The sequence below is a fragment of the Artemia franciscana genome, chromosome 8 (genome assembly GCF_032884065.1).
Source record: "Artemia franciscana chromosome 8, ASM3288406v1, whole genome shotgun sequence".
Taxonomy (NCBI): Eukaryota; Metazoa; Arthropoda; class Branchiopoda; order Anostraca; family Artemiidae; genus Artemia; species Artemia franciscana.
Genome location: NC_088870.1, coordinates 31251118 through 31278937, shown reverse-complemented (window position 1 = coordinate 31278937; position 27820 = coordinate 31251118). Strand labels below are relative to the sequence as shown.

At 36.6% G+C, this 27820-nt stretch overlaps 1 protein-coding gene across 1 annotated transcript in view; it reads left to right on the top strand.

The window, feature by feature from the left end:
• LOC136030296 (retinoblastoma-binding protein 5 homolog) overlaps positions 1-27820 on the top strand; it is a 50449-nt gene that overhangs the window by 10131 nt on the left and 12498 nt on the right. Inside the window, exons 2-6 of the mRNA XM_065709169.1 lie at positions 861-886; positions 4398-4570; positions 13268-13499; positions 21755-21936; positions 26324-26443. Of these exons, the coding sequence (XP_065565241.1) occupies positions 861-886; positions 4398-4570; positions 13268-13499; positions 21755-21936; positions 26324-26443 (733 nt within the window). The remainder of the gene's footprint in view (positions 1-860; positions 887-4397; positions 4571-13267; positions 13500-21754; positions 21937-26323; positions 26444-27820) is intronic.

Sequence of the window (27820 nt, the reverse complement as noted above, 5' to 3'; positions counted from 1 at the left end):
GGAGGCCACTATTTCAACAATGGTTAAGAAAGATTTGTGCATCATTGTAGACTTCAAGTCGGACTTCAAAATAATACATGTGTGTTGTCTTCCCACTAAATAGGGCGACCAAAACAAAGCTGAGGTGATAAGGGGAAGGAGGAGTTGAGCAGTGATGGATATGAATTTTTATTTATCCATTCAGTCTTTAAAAATTAAAGATCTTGATTATCTACCCATATAAACATGGTAAATAAGCTGCTAAATTCTCATTCTCCAAATCAGTTTTTGCTTGATTTTTATTGGGGGTTCTGAAACGTGATTAGTGAGGAACTGCATTGGCCTAGGAAGTAAGATTTTTTAAATGACTCAATGTCCTTGATCTATGTAATTAGGTTACACAAATCATTCTTTTTTTCCATAGAAAAACTTATATATGTCTAAGCCAACCACAAAAAGTTTTAATAAATATTTCAGAAAAGGGACTTCTCTACGTTTGTTGGTTAAATTTTTATTTTTTATTTGTTTTGAAGATATTGGGAAACTCTTTAGGAAAAACAAAAATGCTCTATGCTTTAATATAAAGTTTAGAATTTGATCAAAGGATAGATTTTTTAGGCACTGGCTGCCTCCATAATTACCATTTTTGTATTAGGGTAGGTTTTTCATGGTTTTGGTACTTCGACTGCTTTGTATTTACGTTTTTAGAGCTACAGTGCTACACATGAATCCACGCACTTGTCACAGTTGGCAGTTGTATGGCTAAAAAAAATTCAGGCTTGTTTTATGTTTATGCATCTAGATAAACAGTATTATTCTGCATAATGACTCTAGGATTCTAGTATATGGGCTTAAACTGATTGTTGCCTCTTTTTTTCTAGAGTCATTTGGTCAGAATTACCCTGAAGTAAGTACTTTTATTTATGAACTTATAAATTTCAGCTTGAAGGTAAGAATTCTTCTATAGAAAAATAGGTCGTTCAAAAATAAATGTGATGTAGCTTCAGCTACTACCTTCTTAAAGTAGCCCTATGCCTGGATATTTTTACTTAAATTTTCTTATGCCACTTTAGTTCCTTGTTTTCATTTTTTTCATTCCTTTAAAATCACTAACATACATAGACCTATGTATTTTAAGCTTTAGATATATATATATATATATATATATATATATATATATATATATATATATATATATATATATATATATATATATATACATATCTGTGATAAAAATTAATACAGCAAGAGAACTGGTTTTTATGGCACTTGGTATTAACCAAGTGACATATAGCAATCGCCAATTCTGTCGGTCTGTCAGTCCTGGTTTTGCTACTTTAGGCACTTCCAGGTAAACTAGGACGATGAAATTTGGCAAGCGTATCAGGGACCGGACCAGATTAAATTAGAAATAGTCTTTTTCCCGATTTGACCTTCTGGGGGGAGGGCCGGTTAATTCGCAAAGAATAGAAAAAATGAAGTATTTTTAACTTATGAGCGGGTGATTGGCTCTTAATAAAATTTGATGTTTGGAATGATATTGTGTCTCAGAGCTCTTATTTTAAATCCCGACCGGATCTGATGACATTGGGGGTGAGTTGGAGGGGGGAAACCTAAAGTCCCGGTTTTGCTACTTTAGGCTCTTCCAGGTAAGCTAGGACGATCAAATTTGGCAAGCGTATAAGGGACCAGACCAGATTAAATTAGAAATAGTCGTTTTCCCGATTTGACCATCTGGGGGGGAGTGGGGGGCTGGTTAATTCAGAAAAAATAGAAAAAAATGAAGTATTTTTAACTTATGAGAGGGTGATTGGATCTTAATGAAATTTGATGTTTGGAACTATGTTGTGTCTCAGAGCTCTTATTTTAAATTCCGACCGGATCTGATGACATTGGGGGGAGTTGGAGGGGAGAAAGCTAAAATCTTGGAAAACACTTAGAGTGGAGGGATCAGGATGAAACTTGATGGGAAAAATAAGCGCGGGTCCCAGATACATGATTGACATAATCGGAACTGATTCGCTCTCTTTGGGGTAGTTGGGGGGGGGGTATTTCTGAAAAATTAAATAAAAATGAGGTATTTTTAACTTACGAACGGGTGATCGGATCTCAATGAAATTTGATATTTAGAAGGATATCGTATCTCAGAGCTCTTATTTTATACCCGACCAGATCTGGTGACATTGGGGGGGAGTTGGGAGGGGGAAACCTAAAACTTGGAAAACACTTAGAGTGGAGGGATAGGGATGAAACTTGGTGGAGAAAAAAAACACGAGTCCTAGATACATGATTGACATAACCACAACGGATCCGCTCTCTTTGGGGTAGTTGGGGGGGGGGTTAATTCTGAAAAATTAGAAAAAATTAGGTATTTTTAACTTACGAACGGGTGATTGGATCTCCATGAAATTTGATATTTAGAAGGATATCGTGTCTCAAAGCTCTTATTTTAAATCCTGACCGGATCTGGTGACATTGGGGGAAGTTTGGGGTGCGGAAACCTAAAATGATGGAAAACGTTCAAATTGGAGGGATCGGGATGAAACTTGGTTGAAAAAATAAGCAGAAGTCTTGCATACGTGATTTACATAATTGGAACGGATCCGCTCAATTGGGGGGAGGGGTAATTCTGAAAAATAAGAAAAAATGACGTATTTTTAACTTACGAAGGAGTGATCGGATCTTCATGAAACTTCATATTTAGAAGGACCTCGTAACTCAGATATCTTATTTTAAATCTCAACCGGATCAAGCGTAATTGGGGGGGGGGGCAGTTGGGGGGACTTGAAATCTTAGAAAATACTTAAAGCGGTGAGATCAGGATGAAACTGGAGGGGAAGAATAGAAACCTGTCTAAGATACGTGACTGACATAACTGGACCGGATCTGCTCTCTTTGGTGGAATTGGGGGGGGGGGGGGGTAATTTTGAAAATCGAGGTATTTTAACTTACGAAAGGGTGACCGGATCTTAATGAAATCTGATATTTAGAAGTATCTTGTGCTTTCAGAGCTCTTATTTCAAATCCCGACCAGATCTTTTGACATTGGGGGGAGTTGGAGGGGGAAATCTTGGAAAAACACTTGGAGTGGAGGAATTGGGATGAAGCTTGGTGGATAGAATAAACAAATGTCCTTGATACGTGATTGACAGAATCGTACTAGATTCGCTCTCTTTGGGGGAGTTGGGGGGAGGGGTTCAGTGATTTGGCGAGTTCGGTACTTTTGGACGTGCTAGGGCGATGAAAATTGATAGGCGTGTCAGGGAGCTGCACAATTTGACTTGATAAAGTCGTTTTTGCAGATTTGACCATCTGGGGGGCAAAAGGCAGAGGAAAAATTAGAAAAAAATAGGTATTTATAACTTACGAGTGGGTGATCGGATCTTAATGAATTTTGATATTTAGAAGGACTTTGTGACTCAGAGCTCTTATTTTAAATCTTGATCGGCATTAAGCCTCTTATTTTCCTTTTTAAATCAATCTATTGATTCATAGAATTTTGTTAGAGCTCATACCATATGATCTCTTGGCTCTTAGCTCTTCTCGCCTCGTCACAAGTGCCATATGAGCTCTTAGCTCTTGTTTATGCTGATTCCAAATATATAAAATTTATTATTCTTAATGTCACCCATCGTAAGATACAAACCAGACAAAATATGCCATGATTTTCAAAAAAGAAGAGAAACATCCCTTAAAGTTCAAGTGATCCTAGTAAAATTCACACTATTAAATTCAGCATATCAGATAAGTGTAGAGATTTCCCCTACTGTAGAGATTTCAAGCTATTGTGTACAAATATGTTGAAATTTACATAATATTTCCCCCCACAAGGAAGATCACATTTTTATGCTAATGTGGTGTTTCTTTTCTAGGAATGATTGTATTGAAATAATAATTCTAGAAGATTGAAAGAGGGCTCATTTGAACAGAAATTAAAAACTCTAGTTCTATTTTTGATAGACAAGATGTGATTATGCAGGAATAAAATATGGTTTTTCAAAATCAAATGCATTTTTTGTCATCTATCATATATGACAGAAAATTTGATTGAACATGCAAATTTTGTCAAAAGTTTTCATTACAATGAATGAAAAAAGTCGCAGTGACTAAACAGAGAGAAATAGTGAGAATATAACAATACTTCAATAAATATCCAGAAAAGTAATTAGTTTAAGAAATTGAAGAAATTAAGACAATTTTGTGTATATGATTAGCTTAATCTATAAATTTTTAAATTGGCTCACAGGGTATACAGGACTCACGTATATAAATGTATTTACATTTTCTTCGAAAGTATTAGGCCTAGTCTCGTATTTAATTCTAAGTTATGGACTGTATAAAGCAAATTTTCGGATGCCTCGTTTTCACAATAGCTAAATGATACGATAAAAGAAAGTATTAACATTGATTTGTTTCAGGAATTTGATGGCGTTCTAGACTGCATATCTGTTGCAGTGACCTGCACTTTTAATAGGCTTGGTACGCTTTTGGCTGTAGGATGTAATGATGGAAGAATTGTTTTCTGGGATTTCCTAACAAGAGGCATTGCCAAAGTCATTAGTGCCCATGTGCATCCAGTATGTTGCGTCAGGCAAGTAAATTCAAAGAATTACCAGAGAAGTAACTCAATGGCTTTTGCAGCTATCTTGGGGAGCTAAATTTTTACGTATAAAATTTGTTCAGGGTGGAAAATATATGACAGAGAACCATGGTGAAAAGAAGCTACAAGAAGACATTGAAAACTCAGATAAGAGGGACACGTGAATTTAATATATATTTGGTGCTTAGTTTCTTTCTAGGCCTTTTAAAAACTCCCATGGGCTTGAAATCAATTTCAGCTACTGACTACTGTTTAGGCGTAGCCATGAGTGGGGAGAGCTAGGGCCGACTTGGAACCCTTAACCAGTACTATCATTTGACTACTATACTAATTTTTTTTTTAATTTAGTTCTATGAAAGTAAACAAATCTAATTGACAAAATACCAAAAATCAACAAAATATAAAATTAAAGGGTTAGAATGGGTTTTGATATAAATTTTATGCCGTTAAAAGAGTCCCCCAAAAAATTATAGTTTTTAATTTTTGCTATATAATTCTGGTAATGAGCGCAAGGTTTGTTTTGCTAGAACTTGAGGTATACTCGCCCAGGCTGCATATAGTCCGAAAGTTTATATATATGTATATATAGTAAATACGTTAGGGAATAATCACACTTTATTTCGCTAATCCTACACAACGAATTAAGTTGTCACAATGCTTGTTCTGCACCAAAAATTAATAAAGGGAAATTTTCGTTGGAATAAATCTGTTTTAGTCATTAAGCCTGTGTTTTGATTTGGGAAGCTTTTTTTTTTTTTTTTTTTTTTTTATTATTGAGTGATGTATTCATTTTCGGAAATCTGGTATTAAAATGAGAAAAAACAACAGAGGTCAATATCTTTCATCCGCAAATTGTATCTCTTTGTCTTTTCCAGCCTTTTAGCGCTGGTGCTTTGATTCTCCTCTAGAAAATGTCGTAATAGATTATTCTTTGGTGCGCTACTATTTTGGTGGTTCTTCATTAGAAACCATCGAATTTCTTGAAGTCTCGAAAATATTAAGGATATGAAATGGCCGTTGTATCTTCAACCTGAGGATGCTTAACGGCAATCTTTAGATTTTGCTCTCTTGGAGGTTTTCTTTAGATGGTGATAGTTCTAACAAGCCCCAAGACTCGATTAGGTTTCATCACTTATATTTCAGCGTGCTTGCGGTAGTTAAATTGATTGTCAATTACCATGGTCCCTCTGATGAGAATATGGTAAGCAAGGTAGGTGTTATTTTGACTCAATTGCACAAATTTGCATTTTGAGGGGTTCTACTGGGATGCTATAGCCCAATAGAAGTGAACTTACACATTGTATCAGACTCAGTCTGAACAATAGTTGAGCTAGAGAAAATGGATAAATTATTTTTATGTCATTTCAACACTAGGCTAGATAATCCTGGATGATTGTTTGAAAATCATTAATATACAAGTTAAACATTGCTTTTCCTAGGATGTAATCCTGCAGGACACTAGGCTTGAAGTAAAATCCATGCTTCTGTTTTCAATTAACAGGGAAAGTGTTGATAATATCCTGAGATCAAATCTGCAATCGCACAATTGGATGGGGCCAATATATATGGAGCATTTGATAAAAGAGCTGGTTTGCTACTTTATCAAAAGCATTTTCGTGGTTAAGTAATATGATATCTACAGGAAGATCTTGACTAATGAGCTTGAGAAAATAGATTAATTATTTTTATGTCGTCTCAACACAAGGTTAGATAATCCTGGATGACTGGGTTAATTGTAACTAAATGAACCATAAGAGTCTAGTTTCAAAAACAAGAAAACAATTTAGGTTTGGTCTTGCTCTACCCAAAGAGAATCTCACTTCTTAGGACTTGATAACTAAGTAACTGATTAGGCGTCTTTATAGACGTACGTCGAATCTGTCTCAGTGAATATTTACCTCCTAAAGCTCTGCTGAGCCAATTGAAAAAGTTTTCTTTGCTTAGGTACTCAAAGATAGAGTTGTTGATAAAGCCTTTGATAAGCTTTAAAACCACGCTGGCTAGGCTGATAGGCGTGTTACTATGGGATTCTTTTTTCTTCTTTTTTTTTCTTTGCATAGACGTAGCATCAGCTCTCTTTGAGTCATCTGGGACCTTGCGAAGCTTAAGAGATTGCGTAAGTCCCTTCAATTGATCCTCGACATAAACTCTAAACTCTTTTATAAGCCTAGGATGAATATTGTTCTTTTCTTTAGCTTTCGATAAGAAAACCTTTTTAAGCAATTTATGGGTCTATGAAAGGCAAAATGTATACCGAGGTAGGTATAAGGTACATTCCAAGTACCTTATGGAAATTGCATACCTTGTGGAAATTGCATTGTAAATATGTCCCGATGTTTTGTTGCATGTATCATAATATCGTTTGGGATCATTTCTGTCCATATAATTCGGACTATACCTGCTTATCAGGAAATATAAAGAATTGATTGAGCTAATACTTGATATTTTGAGTAGAAGTATTAATTAGATGGTTATTTTTTCTGCTTTTTTATTGGTATGAAGTTGAGCTATCATTGGATGTTGCGTCTTATTAATCTATTTGAGTTTGAAGTTTAGAGGTATTTTGGCTGCTTTTGGCGTCGATTGCAACTGGCAAAAGTATCTAAAAAGGGATGTTGGTTTAAGAGGAGAACAACGGAACCCTTCGCAACCAATCTTCGCAGGAAGAGACGTTATTGTAGATAATTGATGATTTGATGGCTCCTTGCTTTATTCTGACGAATACGGTGAGCTCACTATCCGAAAGTACATTTCCCAACTTCAAACGAACTTTTGAATGTTTATACATATAATTAATGAGAAAATTATATCAAGACTAACGCCACGAGTATGCGACTCTAACTCGGCCTGCGAGTGAACAAGGGAACCAAAATCATTCGTAAGATTGTATGCTTCAAGAACCAGAGGGCTCCCAAATGCTTCGGTATCTCGGAGTATATTACAGAGACATCTAAGGGCATGGAACCAACCTAGACCCGACTGGAACCCGAACTAGAATGGTGGCATAATACACTTTTCTTTTAAGTGGTCAACAATCAGAAGCTCAAATATCTTTGTGAAAACGCTTGACACAGTCACTGGTATAACTGATGAACATGATGATTTTGATTTATTCTTTTTCAGGATTGGGCTAACCGCTCCAACGCATAAACTGTCTGGAACTGGACATCAATGTCAAAAGTCATTTAAAAAAGTAAAGAAAGGTGGTTATAGAGGATGTCATTTGCGGCGATAAAATGCTCAGCACAAATACTGTCGGCGTCAGCCGAGAATTTCTTCTCTCTACGCTTCAACAAGGCCTTCTAGACAAAAGACGGTATTATCACAATAGAACTTGGTTTTTGAATTGAGTCAAGTAACGAAGCTATCTCACTATCGAAAGATCTTTCCGCTCTGCTATTAGGTTTTACAGACTGACTTTTGAAATGGGCTACCCACTCAGACTCTGGGATGCTAATGGGACTCTTGTGGTTCTGCTTTCCTGAGGGAGGACCAGACTTCAAAAGGTAATTAGGTTCATCTACAATCTTCTCAGCTGTAACCGACTTGACCGCCACTAGGTGCCCCCGCAAAGTTTTCCCAATTATTCCTTTTTGGATGATTCCAGACCGCATTTACAACCCCCGGTCCTTGGCTTTCGCACTCGTTCCAGAGCCGCAACTACTACTTTGTCATAGCACAGGCCAAAACTAGAACTGAGTTGCTAGACTACATGTATTTCTCACTCTTGCTACGTATCCGCCTCACTGGAATCACCACCTTATCAGCATATTTTAGTGCATGGGTTATTTGACTGCAGTATAGGTTTAGTTGTAACCTTAACTCATTTTTACTTAGGTTGATACTTGGCTGTAGCAGATGGTATGGAACCTTCAATTTCACTAGGATACGGTTGCAAGGCTCATAAAATTCCTGTACGTTTAGGTTACTCCACCATCTTCTTAAAGAACTAATTGGGTTGAGAGTTGTCAGCTTTGGCCCCACGACGGGTATCGAGACCCATATAGAGAGATGGTCGCTGGTGGCTTGACTTCCATTACTGTCACACATCGGACTGGGCTGCATGAATACAGTACATGGTCCGGTTTTGACGTAATGCTAGCTTGTGATACATATGTAAAGTCCTTGTTCTTTCTACGTTATGAGAATGAGGGGGGCAGCATACTTATAATAATTTTAGAACGCGGACATTCAGAACGGGTCAAATCACAGTTGAAGTCATCCGTGATAATACATCTATGAAAAGAACGGAAGGTTTTCATAGCAAACTAGCCTCAGACAAGGGAAGATGAAATGGGCCTCAGAGACTTGGTCACCATAGTTAGTTGGTAAGTTGACATTTATGACAGCAAGATCATTAAAAACTACGGCGACAAAGCGTTCACTAGCTTCTATGGTTTAAGGTTGATACTTCCTTAGCACTGTGAGGCCTCCATGGGGGCGACCTCGGTTCTTCCGGTGAAATACTGCTATACAGTTGAAATGCTCTCATTACTGTCCATTTCTTACAGAGCTAGCTACACTGTTACGGGTTTTCTCGGACAGCAATTTGTTATTTTCAGAGCTGCGAAGTGAATTGTAGTTATGCCTATTCGACTTGCAAGAGACACAGCTAAGGTCAATTTCATACGGAGAATCGCGTGAGCTCCTATGCCCCAGCTGGGCACATTTAGCACAAATCATTGCGTTCTTACAGTCTTTTGCCAGGTGGCCGTTAGCTTTGTGACTCCTGTAACATGTACTGGGAAAGAACAGAAAAGGCTCAACTCTGTGCACTTCATATCCTATTTTGATTAGTTTGCGATTCCATAATCCGAGTCCGCTTGACCATGGAGAAATACCTTGAAAGTCTGTGAGTCGACACATTTTTCTGCCTTGTTACACTTATGAATGAAAGAGCATAGATCATCCTGAAATTCAGGTGGGATGTGCGTAATGATTTCAATACACTGGTTTAACTGAATACTCACAGCTGCTTCTTGATCGGATGCCTTGAATGATCTCGCTGTCTTTTCAGCTAAGGGCTAGTTGTTTACGATTACCTTTAAATCAGATTCATTTCGTCTGACATCGATCGCATTCTTATCCTGAGTTGCACCTCAGATGAAACCAGTTATGTTTTTTCTTGCTTTTGCCCTAGATAATGACTTTGTCGGATTTTTTACCACTACTGAGTAAAGAAGAGGAGACTCATCTCCGGTTTTTTTGCTAGACCTCTCAATAATGCCAAGTGTAGGCATTTAGTTCAACTTATCCAGGGTCTTATCAATTTTTTTGTAAATTTCTTGAATTTTTGATACTACATATTCTCTGGTCAATGCTGAGGGAGCCGGAACCTCTTGAAGATCGTAAATCATAAACTTTGGCAAGATTTTCCGGTCCTTTGCACATCTTGCCAGCATTTTTCCTATTTCAATCACATTTTCCTCCTCTTTTACATGTCGAAGACATTTTTCATCATATCTCAAGATTCATCACAGAGCATCTCATTTCTTTCCAAATTCGTATCTTTTTCAAAGAACTAAACACACGATTTAATTAGTGAGTCATATTTTACACATGTCTCCATCGAGCAATATAAATAGTTCACCACTGCTTTATGTAATAATTTGCACTCCATCAAACAGCCAAGAGAATGTCCGTTTCCAGTCCCAAGTCAATATCATAAGAACTAGACACGAATAAGCGAGGAAAGCGTAGTTTCTTGCTACTTGATCCCTTCAGTTTAAGGGAGACCCCTTCCGACAGGTACGACGGCTTTTGTAGTAAAAAATGTTCCTCTTCTGCTCGCTCATTTGTAAAATTGGCAAAAAAAAGGTGATCTTGTTCTGGGGGCTTTGAGGGGACTTCTGTTCCAAAAGGTATAATTACAGGATCTTTCAATTATGCTGAAGAAAATAGACGTCTCAAAATTTTTGTAGGATGTTTGGCTCTGAAAATGATGGTCGTGGGCGGAGGAGGGACTAGTTGCCCTCAAATCTCTTTTAACTCTTAAAAAATTCACTTTCGACTATTAGAAAGGGCAATAGAACTTGAAATTTCCAATCAAATGAGTCCCTCTCGAAGTTTCTATGACAATTCCTCCTATAAAAAGTGGCCTTGTATAACCCCCTCCCTCCCCCCCCCCAAAAAAAAAAGTGCCTACATCGCTCTTAACTTAGCCACTGCTATTGTCTTTGGATTTTTTTTTTTTTTTTGAAAAAACTGCCATCTTAAAATTTGTATCAGATGCATTTCGGGAAAATGAGATGTGTGGGGGGAAGGAGGGGGGTAGCTGCCCTCCAATCGCTTTTACTTAAAAACGGCACTAGAACTTCTGATTATCAATCTAATGAGCCCCCTCCGAAGTGTATATTTTCTATAAAAACTTTATATGCCCTAAGGGCATAACTTACAACCCTCGCTCCGAGGAATATAGGTGGTTGTTATCCTCGAAGACATAATTTCCGGATCTTTCAACTACCTTGAACAAAATGACTATCTCAAAAGTTTGATTGGATGTGTTTAGGGAAATTATGGAAGGGGAGCTGGTTGCACTCCAATCACTTTCGACTATTAAAAAGGGCACTAGCCCTATTCATTTCAAATTGAATGAGCCATTTTGAAGTTCCTAGGACAACTCCTTCTATTAAAAGGTCCCTTGTCTAAAACCCCGTATGAAGCAAAGAAGAATAATAAGTTAATGAAAAATAGAATCAAATATTAAAATTTTGTTTGGATGTAATTTGGGGAATGATAGGTTTGTGGGGGAGGGGCTTCTTGACCCTTATTCACTTTCGACTCTAAAAAGTGCACTAGATCTTCCAACTTCCTATCGAATAAGCCCCATCCGATCCGAAGTTTATATGAGTATCTGTTGCATAAAAACTTAATATCCTCGCCTTGTCTCTGGGCTCTGAAGGGATGCATCAACCCTGAATGTATTTTCATATGCTATTTGAACTATTGTGAACAAGATGGCTGTCTCATAATTCTGATCGGATGTGTTTGGGGAAAAGAGGATATCAGGGAGGGGGGCTAGTTGCCCTCCATCAATTTCGAGTCTTAAAAGAAGGGAACTAGAAATATACATTTCCAATCAAATGAGCTTCCTCTAAAGCTCACACATCCACCCTTCCACAAAAATCTTATATGGCCTGGGGCATAACTTACAACCCTAAAGGTCTTGTTATGTGATCTTTGGACTCTTTTTGAATAGACGACCATCTCAAAATTTCCAATGAATGCATTTGGGGAAGATAGACCGTAAGGGGGAGGGGGCTAGTTTCCCTCCGATCATTTTTACTCTTAAAAAGGGCACTAGTATCTCTGATTTCCAATCAAACGAGGCCCTCTCCGAAGCTTATACAACCACCTTTTCCATTTAAGCTTTATATGCCCCCTGGGCATAACTTACAACCCTTACCCTAGGGGCTGTGGAGGGGTGGTGTAATCCCTTAAAACATAATTACCGGACCTTTCAACTACGCCGAACAAATTGGCTATCTGAAATTTTGATTTGATGTAATTGGGGAAATGATTGGCTTGGGGGGGGGGGCAGTTGTCGTCCAATGACTTGGGATCTTAAAAAGGGCGCTAGAACTTCTTATTACCAATCCAATGAGCCCTTTCCCCGGTCGATACGACCATCCCTTCTGCAAAAAGCCTTGTGTGTCCCCAGGGCATAATTTACAGCCCTTGCCCTGAGGGCTATGGAAGGTGGCATCATCACAGACACAATATCCAGACCTTTTACCTATGCTGCTCGAAGTGGCTATCTAAAAATTTTGATCGGTTGTGTTTGGTGAAATTATGGGCGTGAGGGGGGGGCTGATTGTCCTCCAATCACTTTCGGCTATTAAAGAGGTCACTAACCCTTCAAATTTCGAATCGAATAGCCCCTTTCGAAGTTTCTACGACTGCTCCTTTTATATGAAGTGTCCTGGTCTGAAGAAAAAACAAAATCAAATAATAAATCAGGCATAGTTCATCGAAGTGATACCACTAGCAACTCTCCGAGGCATTATAGCAAGTGATTTAGGAAAGATTATGTTTTCAGTTAGTCTACCATTTTATCAGCTGATATACCATGTCGACCCTTGTGGTCATATATTTTGAAAAGTTCCAACCTTTAGTACTGTTAGACAATACGCTGTTAATTTCAATTACAGTATTATTATTAATACTGGCTGCTCTTTCGACTAAAAATGTATGTTGGCAACAGCTGTCACCATTGTGCAGTTTTTGCTTTATGTTCATCTGAATGGGTTATATGGCTTAGCTCGGCTTCTGTTATGTATATATTATATTGAAACTGGAGTGTATTTTTCGCTCACAAGAAAGATTGATAATGTGGTTGTTCTCCATTTGTTCTCAAATACTGAACAGTGTAGGTGGAACCCTCTTAGGACTCAGAATGTAAGCGTTAATCTTCTTGAGAATCTTTATTGCAGCTTTACGCTTTTGATTAGTCATTTCAGTAAGGGATTGTAAAGCTACGGTTTAATTAGAACCGAATATATAAAAAAAGGACAGCACTAATATTTCAAGTGAACAAAAGCAAAAATTAACCTTCGCCCGCTTGTTGTATGCTGCTTGCAATTTGTCTGTACTGTCAGTTAGCCATTCCAGTAGAAACATAATTAATACTACGCCGAAATGAAAAGTTTTTAAAATCTATTTCCTAGTTCTGATAAATTCAAATTGCAGTTTTAATCGTCGTGGCTATAAGCTTGTGAGTGCCTCTATTGACAATACTGTTGCAATTTGGGATATACTTACTGGAGAATGTGATCAGAAGTACCGGTTCCCGTCTCCAATCTTGAAAGTACAGTTTCATCCAAGGGATGACGGCCAATTTTTAGTTTGTCCGATGCGACATGCCGCAGTTCTTGTCACCGTTGACGGAGGACATAGAATTATACCACCAGAAGAAGAAGATGTAAGTTATACTCTTTTTCCTTGCTCTCCCCCTCTCTCTCTGTTTTTTTTTATTATTATTATTTTTAATATTAAATAAAATGCTCATGGTTATCACTTTTTTTGTCAGTTGGAGGGTCGACTTATTAGCCCCAAAAAAAGTATCAAGATCATGTCTTGCAACGATTGGCAGGTTTATTCTTTCTCCCCTCCCTGGAAATATAGAATTCCGCCCAGAATTTGCTATTTTTATCCTGTCTGCCCAGTTGCCTTCCATAAGACTCACCCTTCTTCTCTGTAGAACGAGTATTCTTCTATGTCTTAAAACTCGGCAAATGATCGGTGTTTTTGACCCTCTTTGGCCATTTTTTGAATGGAGGTAATTTATTTATGTTGTATGTTGTTATGCTGCTATGTTATTTATGTTGTTATGTTTTTTGTCTTGTTTTTTCTTTTTTTGTGTGTTTACTCCACAGTTTAATGTACTTTGTGGGCTATAAATAAATTATTATTAATTATTAGTATATAGTAATTAGCCAAAAAACCTGTCACATGACTGGAATAAAAGAAAACCGTACCTTGTACTGTTTTGTGAGGACCAACGGAAAAATAGTTTTCACCCTTACCTAAAAATTTCCAGTCTTCCTCCTCCAAAAAAGAAGGTCTTTTCTTTGAATATCTGGCTTGATCAGTCAGCCGTGAGACAAAACAGAGTATACTTACAAATTTACGTTTAAAATCCCCTATCTTTAAATAAAATCCACTGGTGACAAATAATTTCAACCATGAGGTCGCCTAATTTTAGGGAAAAAAGTTATGCTCTCTTGCGGGAGTCCGAAATCAAACTGACTGATTTCTAAGGGGGAAACAGCTACCCGTTCTATAGTTTTTTGGATTAGCTATTGGCTGATGAATATTTTGGATATTTACGAATCATGTTAAGTAAGATTTGGTTATCAAGCATTCAACATTACTATTGTTCACAATCATGAGTCATGAAGTACTTCTTATCCATGTTGTAACTTGTCCGCATTCGCCAATTTTAATTTTATCTTTGTTGGGGAACAAAAAGGTAAATTAAGGACTTTATTTTTTTTTTTACAAATATAGGGAGACTTGAAGTACTTGGGACAGCACCTTCATCTACAAGATGCCATCTAGCATTCGCAATATTATTTTGCCCTCTGAATAACTTAGCTCATAGGCGGCGTCTGCATAAACTTTTATTTCAGTAACCCACGTGGTTGTCAAGAGAGAGGTGAACAAAGAGTTTGTAAGTTTATTTTCTAAGATTTCCGAAATCTGTGTAGTTAGTTGCGAGTGTGCCATTGCAGGTATTTACAGAAAAATAGGACTATGTATTGGCGATGAACATTGAAATGATGTGTAGCCATGAATATCTGCATTATCTACTGTGAACACTAAGCTCTATTTTCTTGTGTCAATACACACCTTAATTTATACTTGGGACAGTCCCAAGTAGTAGTACTTGGGACATGTTTCAAGTACTAAGAATATAGAATCTACAACCAAATCTTGAATTCTGTCCCGACTAGATCTCTTTGAACTTTTCACGATTAATTCTGTTTACACCCTGACTAGGTAAAATCAACCTCCAAGTTCTATGAACAGCCTTTTTTTGTAGTTTTCGATAATATGGGGAAGAAAAACCCACCAGTCAATGAAGGAGCCTTGAGGCGAGCCATAGCAGATATTTTGTCAAAAAAGTCATCTGTACGGGAAGCTGCTAAAATGTTTGGCCTGTCCAAAACTTCTCTATACAGGCACCTCACTTCTCACATGACCAACTCTAGCAGAGATGCAGTCAATACCCCTTTTAAATACCAGTCAAAAATAACCCACAACAAGATTTTGACCACTGAACAAGAAACTGAGCTGAAAACTTACCTGATTGAGGCATCTAAGCTACATTATGGGCTTGGTATTTTTGAAGTTAAAACGCTAGTCTACGAATATGCCAAGAGAAATGGTATATCTTATCTGCAGGATGGGATGCCAAACAAGAGGCAGGGACATCTTGGTATTACAGCTTTATGGCTAGAACTCCGTCACTTAGCTTAAGGACACCAGAACAAATCAGCCTCGCAAGGGCTACAAGTTTCAATCGACATACAGTTTCCTCGTTCTTCGACAAACTAAAGGGCGTCGTTGAAAAATTCAGATTTCAGTCTCAGAATATTTGAAATATGGACGATTGTGCTGACCACCGTACAGAAGCCACACAAGGATGTTGCCGAGTCTGGGAATACCCTCTGGAACTCTGGCTTTTGGAGGAGGTGGAAGTGGATGGACCAATTCTTTAATCTTCGTTGAGTGGATGAAACACTTCATATCCTATGCACGCCCACAAGCACAGAATCCCTTTCTTCTGATCCTTGACAATCATGAATCCCATCTGTTAATTGATGCAATACAGCTGGCAAAAGACAATCACATCGTCATGCTAACCCTTCTACCACACACCTCCCACAAACTGCAGCCACTGGACAAGACTGTTTTTCCCGTTCAAGCTTCATTATAACAGAGTAATTTCGAACTGGATGGTGAATAACCCGGGCATCCCAGTTTCAATGTATGAGATCCCTCAGTTCCCTGGAATAGCATACGCACTGACTTTTATTCCGAGTAACATTATGTCAGGATTCCGTGTTTCTGGGATTTCACCATTTAACAACGACATATTCAATGATGATGAACATGCACAATCTTCAATTACAGATAGCCCAGAACCTGAAGCTACGACTGGCAGTGGAACAGTAGAGCCACCCTCGGACTCTGATGCAGAAGCTGGTAGCAATGTATCAACCATCGAGCCTATACGGATGTCGACCACCCCTCAAACTCCCAAAGGAGGGCAAACAATGGATCCTTCCTGTGCTGTATCGCCAGGTGACATTAGACCATTCCCCAAAGCTGGGCCAAGAAAATCTAGAGGCGGAGGTAGAGCTCGTGGGTCTTGCCGAGTGTTGATAGATACGCCCGAGAAAAATAAAATTGAAGAAAAGGCAGTTGGACGGATTAACAAGAAAAATTTAACTGCGTCAAAGGTGAAAAAGCCTGCCAAAAAGGTGTCAGCGAAGAAGTTTGGTGGAAAGCTGAAATATTCCACCATTCCTTTATCTGATACATCTTCAGAAGAAGAAAACTGTGTAAGTACTGACAGTGAAGCTGAAAACGAACACCCATCAACGTCCCATGAAACCATGGAGAATCAGATTGAGGAAATGGATACGATGAAAAACGTGGAAAGAAATTTTACAATGTAGGAGAAGTTGCCAAAGTCGGTGAGAGCGAGGTTGAAGTCCGCTACTTTAAAAGGGTTGCTCCTTTTCAGAAATATGTTGCTACAAAAGCTTCTTACCAGTTTGAGAAGCGGCAAGTTGCAAAGAAGCTGCCAAACCCAGAACCAACTGGCCAAACTGAACGCCAAGCCGGGCACTTTAATTTTGCGATTGACATGTCTGTATATAATGTATTGTAAACATTCTAACATGTAAACTTTTTTATTTTCTTGTAATATTATATTAAAAAAAAAAAAGACTTTAAAAAAGATGGAAACCCTAGCGTCCCAAGTATTAAACTGGGTCCCAAGTATAAAACGACCTAGTCGCAAGTATAAAACTAGTTTTATACTTGGGACATCTGAGAGCTTCTGCTGAATGGCTTTTTTGGTCAAGTTCAAGATGACTTAGAAAGCTGAGTTTTGGGCCAGACGTTCTCCTTGTAGTTGCCTATATTACCAACCAAGATTTAGCCTTGCAACTGAAATCGTTTGCCATCAGTGACGTTTAAAAAAAAAACGTCCCATGTACTCCAAGTCTCCCTACATTCTCATATATTTCTCAGCTGAAATAATATTCTTTTTTAGGCATTTAAATATTTTAAGTGATACCCAAAACTGTGTGTTTTAAGCATATGCATTACCCTCTCAAATTTTTATTGTGTCGAAACCTCCAGTTGGACCCAGCTAGAGCTTAGGCAATCATGTCACATCACTCCCACCGATTACCTTTATTATCATGAAAAGAGAAATCACCAATGCTACAGCACAAACACAAAAAAAAAAAAAAAAAAAAAAAAAAATAAAAAAAAATAAAATAAAGAGACAGAAGGAGAAAAGGAAGACTGTTTTCCTAAATTAGTGATTAATATAGACCAGCACTTGAATGAGGCCTTAACCCTACTCATCCATACAATCACATAGGTCAAACAGCACAGCCACACACAATCAACCATCAAGAATAATCCATGGACAGGCAGTCATGTCGTCAATAAGTATAAGTCGTCATTTACCAAACAATAGAAAAAATAATATAGACAAATAATTCAGAGGCAACACCCAACATAAGGGCTCATCAGGAGAATACACTGGCCTATATAGGGTTTCGCCACTCTAAATTCTCTACCCAGCACAGTGTTGTGGCTACCACAGAATATCCATGGCATCCCCGCGTCAGGTATCACCCCCAAATTACATGCCTATGAAAAAAAAAACAGCAAATGTAAAACAACCAAGTAAAATCAAAACAAGCTTATCCTGTTAATATATCCCTCCCTTTAGCAACAATAGGTAAACTAAATATTATAAATTTTACCAAATCACAAATATTAACACATTGCAAAAACCTGAATGAACTAAACAATTATAGAATTCATCTTTACCATGTGGCTAATATTTCAAAAAATTACGCTCAATTAGAAACGCAATTCAAAATAAAAATAAATGGCGCTGTGACAACATTTCTCGAACCTCCCAAATTAGTTAAAAATTTCTTTAAGTATTTCTAGATAATTCTTTTGATATTTATTTAAAAGTTCGTTATAATGAAAACTAAATTTTTTAAATTGCCAAGTTAATTTATTTGCAGAAAAACCTCTTGATATCAATTTTTGGCTTAAGATTTTACATCTATTTTTAAAATCAATATAATTACTACAAATCCTTGCATAACGAAGTAACTGTGAGAAAAACGCTGAATATGTGATATTTGAGTGTATATTACTTTCAGGGAATGGGAAACTAATCACTTCAAAATCAAAATCATCCGTTTTATTATACATTTTAAAACTTAATTTATTATTATCACAAATATTAATATTTAAATCTAAGAAATGATCTTCATGACCAGCGCTATGACTAGGCTCAAGAATAAGCTCTGATGGATATATATTTTTAGAAATATCAATGAAATCCTTACAATTTAAGACCAAAATATCATCTAAATATCTTTTATTATTTGACAAAGCATGTTTTAAATTAATTGGATTATTCTTATCCATCATATATTTATATTCTAGTTGACTTAAAAACAAGTCAGCTATAAATGGGCTGGCATTCCCCCCCATGGGAATTCCCATAATTTGCTTGTACAAATCACCCCCAAATCTTATATAAGTATTGTATAAAACAAATTCCAATAACTCAAAAATCATATCCAAGCTGTAACATCTCAAGTTAACTGTAGTATTAAAGCAGTTTGTCCATATGGCTTTTTTATTATAACTGTCTATTTTTAAGAACCTTTTACTAGATAAGAGGAAAGATTTCTTTATAACAGTTTTTAAATTATCAAACACTAAATTAAGTGATAAATTAGTATACATTGTCGCAAAATCGAAAGACTCAATTCTTTTAGCTGAAACCATTGTTAAAGAATCTATCACCTGCAGTGAATTATTAACACTCCAATATGGCCCTGTTTCCCCCGGTGTCCCCGTTGTAGTTGTGTCCCTGTGTCCCGGTCGTCATTTATATTCCCTGTGTCCCGGTCGTCATTTGTATCCCGGTGTCCCGGTCTGTATATACATTCGTTTTTTAGTTTTGTTTTTCTCCTTTATTTTTTTCCTTTTTTTTCTTTTTTAGCTTATTTAGATTTTTAGATTTTTTAGTTTTTTTATTTGTTTTTAGTTTTTTTTTTCTTTTTAGTTTTTTTTGTCCCGGTAGATTTTTTAGTTTTTTTATTTGTTTTTAGTTTTTTTTTTTTTTTTTTTTTTTTTTTTTTTTTTTTTTTTAGTTTTTTTTGTCCCGGTAGATTTTTTAGTTTTTTTTATTTGTTTTTAGTTTTTTTTTTCTTTTTAGTTTTTTTTGTCCCGGTAGATTTTTTAGTTTTTTTATTTGTTTTTAGTTTTTTTTTTTTTTTTTTTTTAGTTTTTTTTGTCCCGGTAGATTTTTTAGTTTTTTTATTTGTTTTTAGTTTTTTTTTTTTTAGTTTTTTTTGTCCCGGTAGATTTTTTAGTTTTTTTATTTGTTTTTAGTTTTTTTTTTTCTTTTTAGTTTTTTTTTGTCCCGGTAGATTTTTTAGTTTTTTTATTTGTTTTTAGTTTTTTTTTTTTTTTTAATTTTTTTACCAAAAATAAATCTATTCAGGAAGGATGTATCCAGGACCTACCCCCTTGCAAACGGGGCTTTTGTATTAGAAAATATTTTTTTTATATATTACAGGGAAAGTTTGCAGTATTCTCCTTGTGATAGTCTTTTCTTTTTCCTTTTTTGACGAAAAAATATACAAAAAGCGAAAAATCTGCCCATCTAAATTTGTTTGCTACTTATTGTCCAATTGTTCTGATTTCTGATCTTGTGTAAACTTGCATATTGCTTCTAATTTTATTTCTAAAAGTCCATGTTTCTGAAAGTCACCCTCCCTAGGCTTGATTCCCCTGATCACACCCAGAAGAAAAAACAAGTAGCTTTTAAACAATAATACATTTTCTATACATAATTAAAGGCTTATAAGACAGGAAAGCAGGACAAGACCAAGTAACTGCAAAATCGGCTTTTTGCAAAAAAAAATAATAGAATAAAAAATGGATTTGAAAAAAAGGAAGTTCGAATTTTCTTATTAGTTAAGACTTCTTAAGCATTGAAGCCAAAAATGTTTTTTGCTTTGATTGTAAATCACAAGACTGATGGAATCATCTTAGGGCCACATGTTGCGTCACAGGTTTTATGATATGCATCTCCAACAAACTGTCGTTGCAATAGCCGTAGCGGTATTTGACAAGTATTTATTCTGTAACTGCGGAGAAAAGAAAGCAGGACTGTACGCTTCCCTTGTTTTGCCCATTGTGAAAAAACCAAAGTCGTTTCTTTTCTATTTGGAAGAATAAAAATAAATGCCATGGAGAATCATGCAACCAACTTCAAGGCCACAAGGAACCCAAACGCTACGAGTCCAAATGCTATTTGCCAAAGAAGAGCTGTTTGAATCCTTTTCCATTAATTTACATAGGGAGAGAATGGTGTTTTATTTCTCTCCGAGAGCATAAAGTCCCTTTTTATCCCGTAAGTGGTGATTAGTCATATCCCATGATTAGTTCTTCAACGCAGTTCAGGTTTTACAACAAGGGTAGGGAAAATGCTTCATGTGTATAAGTATTTTTCATATTTTATCGTAATTCTCTTTTTGCCTATTATTTGCTAGTTGTACAAACGCCTCCCTCTACTTCAGCTCAAAAATAAATTCTTGTTTATGTGCCTGTTTTACATGCAAATGAACATGCATATGCAAATAAAGACAGGACAAATGTTAATTTTTATTTTAATTGCAAACATTGTGGTGAGTCAATAATTTCTATCACAAAGGAAGAGCTACAAAAAGATCCTTAGAATTGCGAATTATAATTAATTTGAATCCTAGAATTGCAAAGAATCCTTAGAATTGCAAATTAAAAGGAAATGTAAAGGAAAACTAAACTAACAGCAATGTGTACACAACCAGTAATAGTAAATAATAGCGATGTTTCTTTTTGGTTTCATTTGCTGGATTTAGCTTGATTAAATAAAGAGAGCTAATAAATTAGAACTAAATTGAAACACAGTGATAAATAGTTAAAATAGATTAATGATGCGTTTCAGACTCCTTGTATCTTTCAGAATTACTTCAATGAATGTTGATACATATATTAAAATTTCTTAGATCAGGTGAAATTGAATTTTGTCTTTTATTGTAAAAAACAGTTGTCTATTAAAATTCTTTCTTGTTATTGTAGAAGTATATGTTCCTTGAGATGAAATCATTTTTGCAGATAAAGGAATTGTTTCGGTAAAAGGATTTTCCCTTTAGCAGTTTTAAAACAAATCCTCAAAACTTGTACTTTTGAACTATGTTAAAGAACAAGATTTTGTTGCAAACTTAATTACGATACACGATTGCCTTTGGAACCATGTCTTGATTGAGCAGCTCTATCATTGTTTTCGTTGGACCACTATTACTATAGCTAAGCGGAATTTTATGATTTTTCTTTTTCTTTTTTTAGAATGATCTCAATATAGTTGCATCATTTGACAGAAGAGGTGACCACATATACACTGGCAATGGCAGAGGAAAGGTTCTGGTACTATGCTCTAAAACGTTAGAAAACAAAGCTTCCTTTAAGGTCACTCAAGGAACTACTAGTGTCACTGCAATCAAAACCATTGAATTTTCTCGAAGAGGAAAGTTAGTTCTTATTGCTATTTAATTTCACTCTATCGGATTATTGATATAAAGGTGGGATTGGTTCTTGTCGATGTGTGTCTTATATCAGGAAGAGGTGAATCTGAGTTGGTTGTTATGTTTAAAAACCTATGAGGGGCAAGGTTTGCTTACTTCAAGATTTCTTTACTTGTTACGTAATTGGGTTTGGTTACTTCAGGATTTCTTTGGTTGTTACGTAATAGGGTTTGTTTACTTCGAGATGCCTTTGGTTGTTACGTAATAGGGTTTGTTTACTTCAGGATTTCTTTGGTTGTTGTGTAATAGTTTGTTTTCTTCGAGGCGTTTTAAGATATTTCTTGATGTTTTTTTTTTCAACATTTTTCTTCAAGACGGTTCAAGACATTTCAAGAGGTTTTTTATAACATTGTTATGGCACTTGGTATTTACCAAGTGACATATAGCGATCGCTATTTCTGTCTGTCTGTCTGTTGGTCCCAGTTTTGCTAGTTTGTGCACTTCTAGATAATCTTGGTTGGTGAAATTTGGCAGGCGTATCATGAACCGTACCAGATTAAATTAGAAATAGTGGTTTCCTTGATTTGACCATCTGGGGGCGAGTGGAGGGACGGTTAATTCGAAGAATTAGAAAAAATTAGGTATTTTTAACCCACGAACGGGTGATCGGATGTAATGAAATTTAATATTTAAAAGGATTTTGTTTCTCAGAGCTCTTATTTTAAATCCTGACCGGATCTTGGAAACACTTGAGTGGATATATCGGGATGAAACTTGGTGGGAAAAATAAGCACAAGTCCTAGATACATAATTGAAATAATCGGAATGGATCCGCTCTCTTTGGGGTAGCTGGGGGGGGGGTAATTCGGTTAATTTGGAAAATTAGAAAAAAATTAGGTATTGTCAAGTTACGAACAAGTGATCGCATCTTAATGAAATTTATATTTAGAAGGACCTTATAACTCAGACCTCTTATTTTAAATCCCAACCGGATCCGGTGTCATTGGGGGGAGTTGGACGGGGACTGGAATCTTGGAAAACACAGAGTGGAAAGATCGGCATGAAACTTGGTGTGAAAAATAAGCACAAGTCCTAGATACGTGATTGACATAACCGGACCGGATCCGCTCTCTTTGGGGGATTTGGGGGGCATATTTCGGTAATTTGAAAAACTGAGATATTTTTAGCTTACGAATGGGTGATTGAATCTTAATGAAATTTGATAATTAAAAGGACTTCGTGTCTCAGAGCTCTCATTTTAAATCCTGAACGGATCTGGTACCATTCGGGGGGCTGGAGGAGGAAACCGGAAATCATGGAAAACGCTTAGAGTGGAGAGATCGTGATGATACTTGGTAGGAAGAATAATCACAAGTTCTAGATACAGGATTGACATAACCAGAATGGATCCGCTGTCTTTGGGGTAGTTTGGGGGGGGGGGGTAATTCGAGAAAATTAGAAAAAAGGAAGTATTTTTAATTTACGTATGGGTGATCGGATCTTAAGGAAATTTGTTAATTAGAAGGATGTCATTTCTCAGAGCTCCTATTTTAAGTCCCAGACGGATCCAATGAGATTGGGGGGAGGGTCGGAGGGGGGAACCGGGAATCTTGGAAAATGCTTAGAGTGGAGAGGTCGGTGTGAAACTCGGTGGGAAGAATAAGTGCAAGTCCTAGATACGTAATTGAAATAATCGGAATGGATCTGCTCTCTTCGGGGAATCTGGGGGGGGGGATATTTCCGATGCTTTGGCGAGTTCGGTGCTTCTGGACGTCGTAGTACGATGAAAATTGGTAGGCTTGTCAGGGACCTGCACAAATTGACTTGATAACAGTCGTTAATCTGATTTGATCATCTGGGAAGGGGCTGGAGGGAGGTGAAAGCATGAAAATGGAGGTATGTTTATCTTACAAATCGGTATTCGCATCTTAATGAAACGTGATTTATAGAAAGATCTCATGTCTCAGATGCTCTATTTTCAATTTGGGACATAAGGAGTCGAGGGGGGAAATGGAAATCATGGAAAACTCTAGGAGTGGAGAGATCGGGATGAAACTTGATGGGGAGAATAAGCATAATTTCTTGATACGTGATTTACATAACCGGACTGGATGTGCTCTCTTTAGGGAAGTTGAGGGGATTTCTAGCACTTTGGCAAGTTCGAGAATAAGTACAAGTTACAGAAACGTGATCGACATAAGCGGACCGGATCCGATCTCTTTGGGGGAATTGGAGGGATCTCTAGTGCTTTGACGAGTTCGGTGCTAAACAAACTATTATATAACATCCAAAGAAATCCCGAAGTAAACAAACCCTGGCCCTGGTTGGTTTTTAAGTAATTAAAACATTGTATAGTTTAGAAAACATACTTTATCACGTAACAACCAAAGAAATCATGGTTTAGCCGTTCCCTGAACATTTTTTCCTGGCCTTCGTAGGTTTTTAAGTAATTAACATGACAGGCACCTGCATCTCTTAGAAAATATTCCCCATTTCAGAACAACAAAAGTAAACAATACCCTGTTATCTAACAATCAGCAGTAAACGGACCATATTACGTAACGTACAGGTGTGCTGTAGCATTTTGTAAGACCCAGGTGTGCGTAATGGCGTCTTGAGGGGCTATTAGCTCCAATAGCATACCCTCTATATGGCCGCTTAAATCAGAAAAGGGAATACTACTACTAATCTGAGCCTGGTCGCCTCTCTACCTCTTGGTTTCTGAATTATAGAGTTTAAGTCTATGCTTTTTAGCTATGCAATGGGTAGAATGGTCAAAAATTTCTAAAAGGGTCACGTTCTTTGTCGGCGCCCCCCCCCCCCAGTGACTTGATCCCCTTGTCTGGAATTAATTTTTTCCTACGACCTTATTGAAATCAAGTACATGCTAACATAATATATCTCTTTTTTTCGTTATCTTTTCGAATACACGGTAAAAAGTAAATTTTCAGACCACAATTTCCTATGTGAATGGGCCCAGGAATACTTCATGCCATATACAGGCATAACGGCAAATAGAGCCGTTCATATTCTCTTTGCTCTGGGCTTAGGTTGAATTAGAGACACTCATATTCTCAAAACGGTTAGTGATTCATATCCTCAAAAGATTTTTGCGTGGAACTTTTTAGTGCAAATAAAATAGAAGGAAGCAAATTCTATTATTTTCACGTGTTAAGATAACATTTAAAAGGCGCCTTTCGCCGAGCCATTGTTAAAAAAAAATCTATGGGCCTGATTTGTAAAACTTAGCACTTCCGAAGGTGGCGAAATATTATTACACTGATAAATTATGAAAACATAATTCAATATTTCGAATTATCCTCCCTCACTAGTGTAGAAAATTAGCCCAAATCCAAACACACAGCTTGAAGAGATGTTGCGTTTGAAAAAATCGTCAAAATGGCACAATTCTCAAAAGAAATTTCCTAGATAGACAAAAATAAACTGAATTTGCTGTTCAGCATGTAAATGGGTCCCTCCAAGACATACCTGAACAATTTCGAAATGAAGTCCAATAGTTAAATCCTTTATAGACCTTGATGGAAAATATCAGTATACATTTTAAGACTTACAACATCGATGCTAAACAACTTTTAAAATGTTCAATGTTTTATTGGAGCATGAAAAATTCTGTTTTAGGGTACTATTGCCCTTCCCTGTCCTTAGAGAGTATTTGGGAAGAGCTTTAAAAAGGATGTTGTTATTTTAAGCAGAAACATGATCCTGTCGTAGATTTAATTCTTATCGCTAGGAAGCACTTGCAGTTGGTTTACTATTAAATGTATTTTTATTGTTACATTAAGGTTTTGACATGTGATAGGAGCCGAATACACTGAAGGTTTACTACTACTTCTGCTAACAGTTCATTGACTGAGGGTGACCAAGCGCGATTACTTGGTAAAAGATAAGTACTCAGGTCAATAAGATAGTAAATTTAATTTACTGTCGTAAAATATTCTTCTTCTCGAACAAGAAAATTATCGTACATTCAAACCAAATGGTTATGAAAAATAGTTGTTATTAAAGGAAAACGTCAGATTTACAAAGCTTTCAAATTTGTTTGTTCAACTGTTATGCTACTGTAACTTGAGATTTTTACACATAAATGCGTCAAACTGGTCAGGATGGTAACAAATTGTAAGCTAAGAATGACCTGCGCCAATAGTAACCAAAACCAAGCAATTTAATGAAAGAATCTGCTTTTTGTGTGTATTCTAAATATTGCTAAAGATGGAGTCAATTTTTACTCGTCTTTATGCTCGTATTAAAAGGGAAAATTTATTGCGTAAAAGTTTTTAAGAAAAAAAATTCTAAACACAGATTCTTTAGAAAGATAGCTTCTTTTTTCATTGTGCTGAAAGAAATAATTACTATCTATTTTATTTTTTTTTAGTTCATTTCTTTTGAACAGTGCAGACAGAATTATTCGAGTTTACGATTCGAAGACTGTTCTTGAATGTGGAAAAGACGGCGATCCAGAACCTTTACAAAGACTTCAAGATCTTGTAAACAAGTAAGTTATTTAGTCAAATTGGCTTTCGAAGCATTAATTAGTGCCCTTGACTGGCTGAAACTAAATGAAGCAAATCACTGTTTAATTAACAATTAACAAGGGTCTAAAGCAGCAGATATTTTTCTGCTTTACTTTTGAGGAGTTACAGATGCAATGTTTTGAGGAGTGGGGGGATATATCCTCCAGGGAGACAGTAAAGCCTATTCTATTAACTGTAATCTGGCTCTTTCGACAAGTAGTGCTAAGCGAGATCCTGATGCCGTATATGGTTGCCTGGTACTTGTTAATTATAACGACCACACCCAAGAAGTGAAGTTATAAAACAATTTTTGCTTCATAACATGCGGAATAATTGTAGCTAACACATATTGCATGCAGACCCACCATTCTTTACCCCTCCAAGACCACGCTCTGATATCCTGCAGGAGAAAATACAGAATAAGGAGTACTTTTAAAACGTTTTTCTGTCGTTCGATACATCCTTTAATAGATTTATCCATTCCTTAAGCTAAATCCCTTAAGCTAAGGCTCAGAAATTTCATAAATCCTAATATTTTAACATGGTAAGGGATTGACGGCATAGCAGGTGTCTGTTTGAGGGTATATTAAAACAACGTGGTTATTTGCAGCGGGTTTTTAATTCATATTAATGCGAATAAACATTCTTAAAAAAGACAATACTGATTCTAGGATTAATTTCAACTCTATCGATGTTTGACATACGTATTTGCTCTTTTGTAAAGACTACTTTGTTACTTGCATGCCTTTTGTTACAGGTGTGTAGCTCGCACTTCTAAACAGGTCAAAAATTTATAAAGCCTTAATTCGAAAAAAATTTTGGCACAAAATTTATGAAAAAGGGCCTTGTTAATAATTTGACTCGCCTCTTTCTCTTCTTTATTTCTGTAAAAGCTGCAGATAGAATTAATAAAACTAGTGAAAATTTGCATGCGAATCGGAAGAAGATTTACTTCCAATTTTCGTGTTTAATATAGCTTGTCTTTCAACGAAAGAATTGTTCGTTTTTAAGCCGGTTCTCATAAAGGTTCTTAAAATTGTGATAGCGAAAACTCGCTGGAACTGCGGTAAGATTTGAAAGTTTGTAGATTTTTCTTATTTAGACCGAAAAGATTGTGCTGCGGGTACTTGAGTTTAGGATGATCCTGTGTAAGCCCTGTCTTTGTTTGGCCATTTTGATGAAGCTGGCCAAGTATCATGCTAATCAAGTCAGCTTCCCCGTTGCCAATTTTGAAATCCCTTTTATATTTAAAAAGGGAATCATTTCCTTTTTGGGGAACTTCCTGAGAGGGTGTAAAGAGGGAGGCTGTGAATAGATTGGGGTGGAGGAGGAGCTTTGGTGCTGCGGTGAATTTTTAG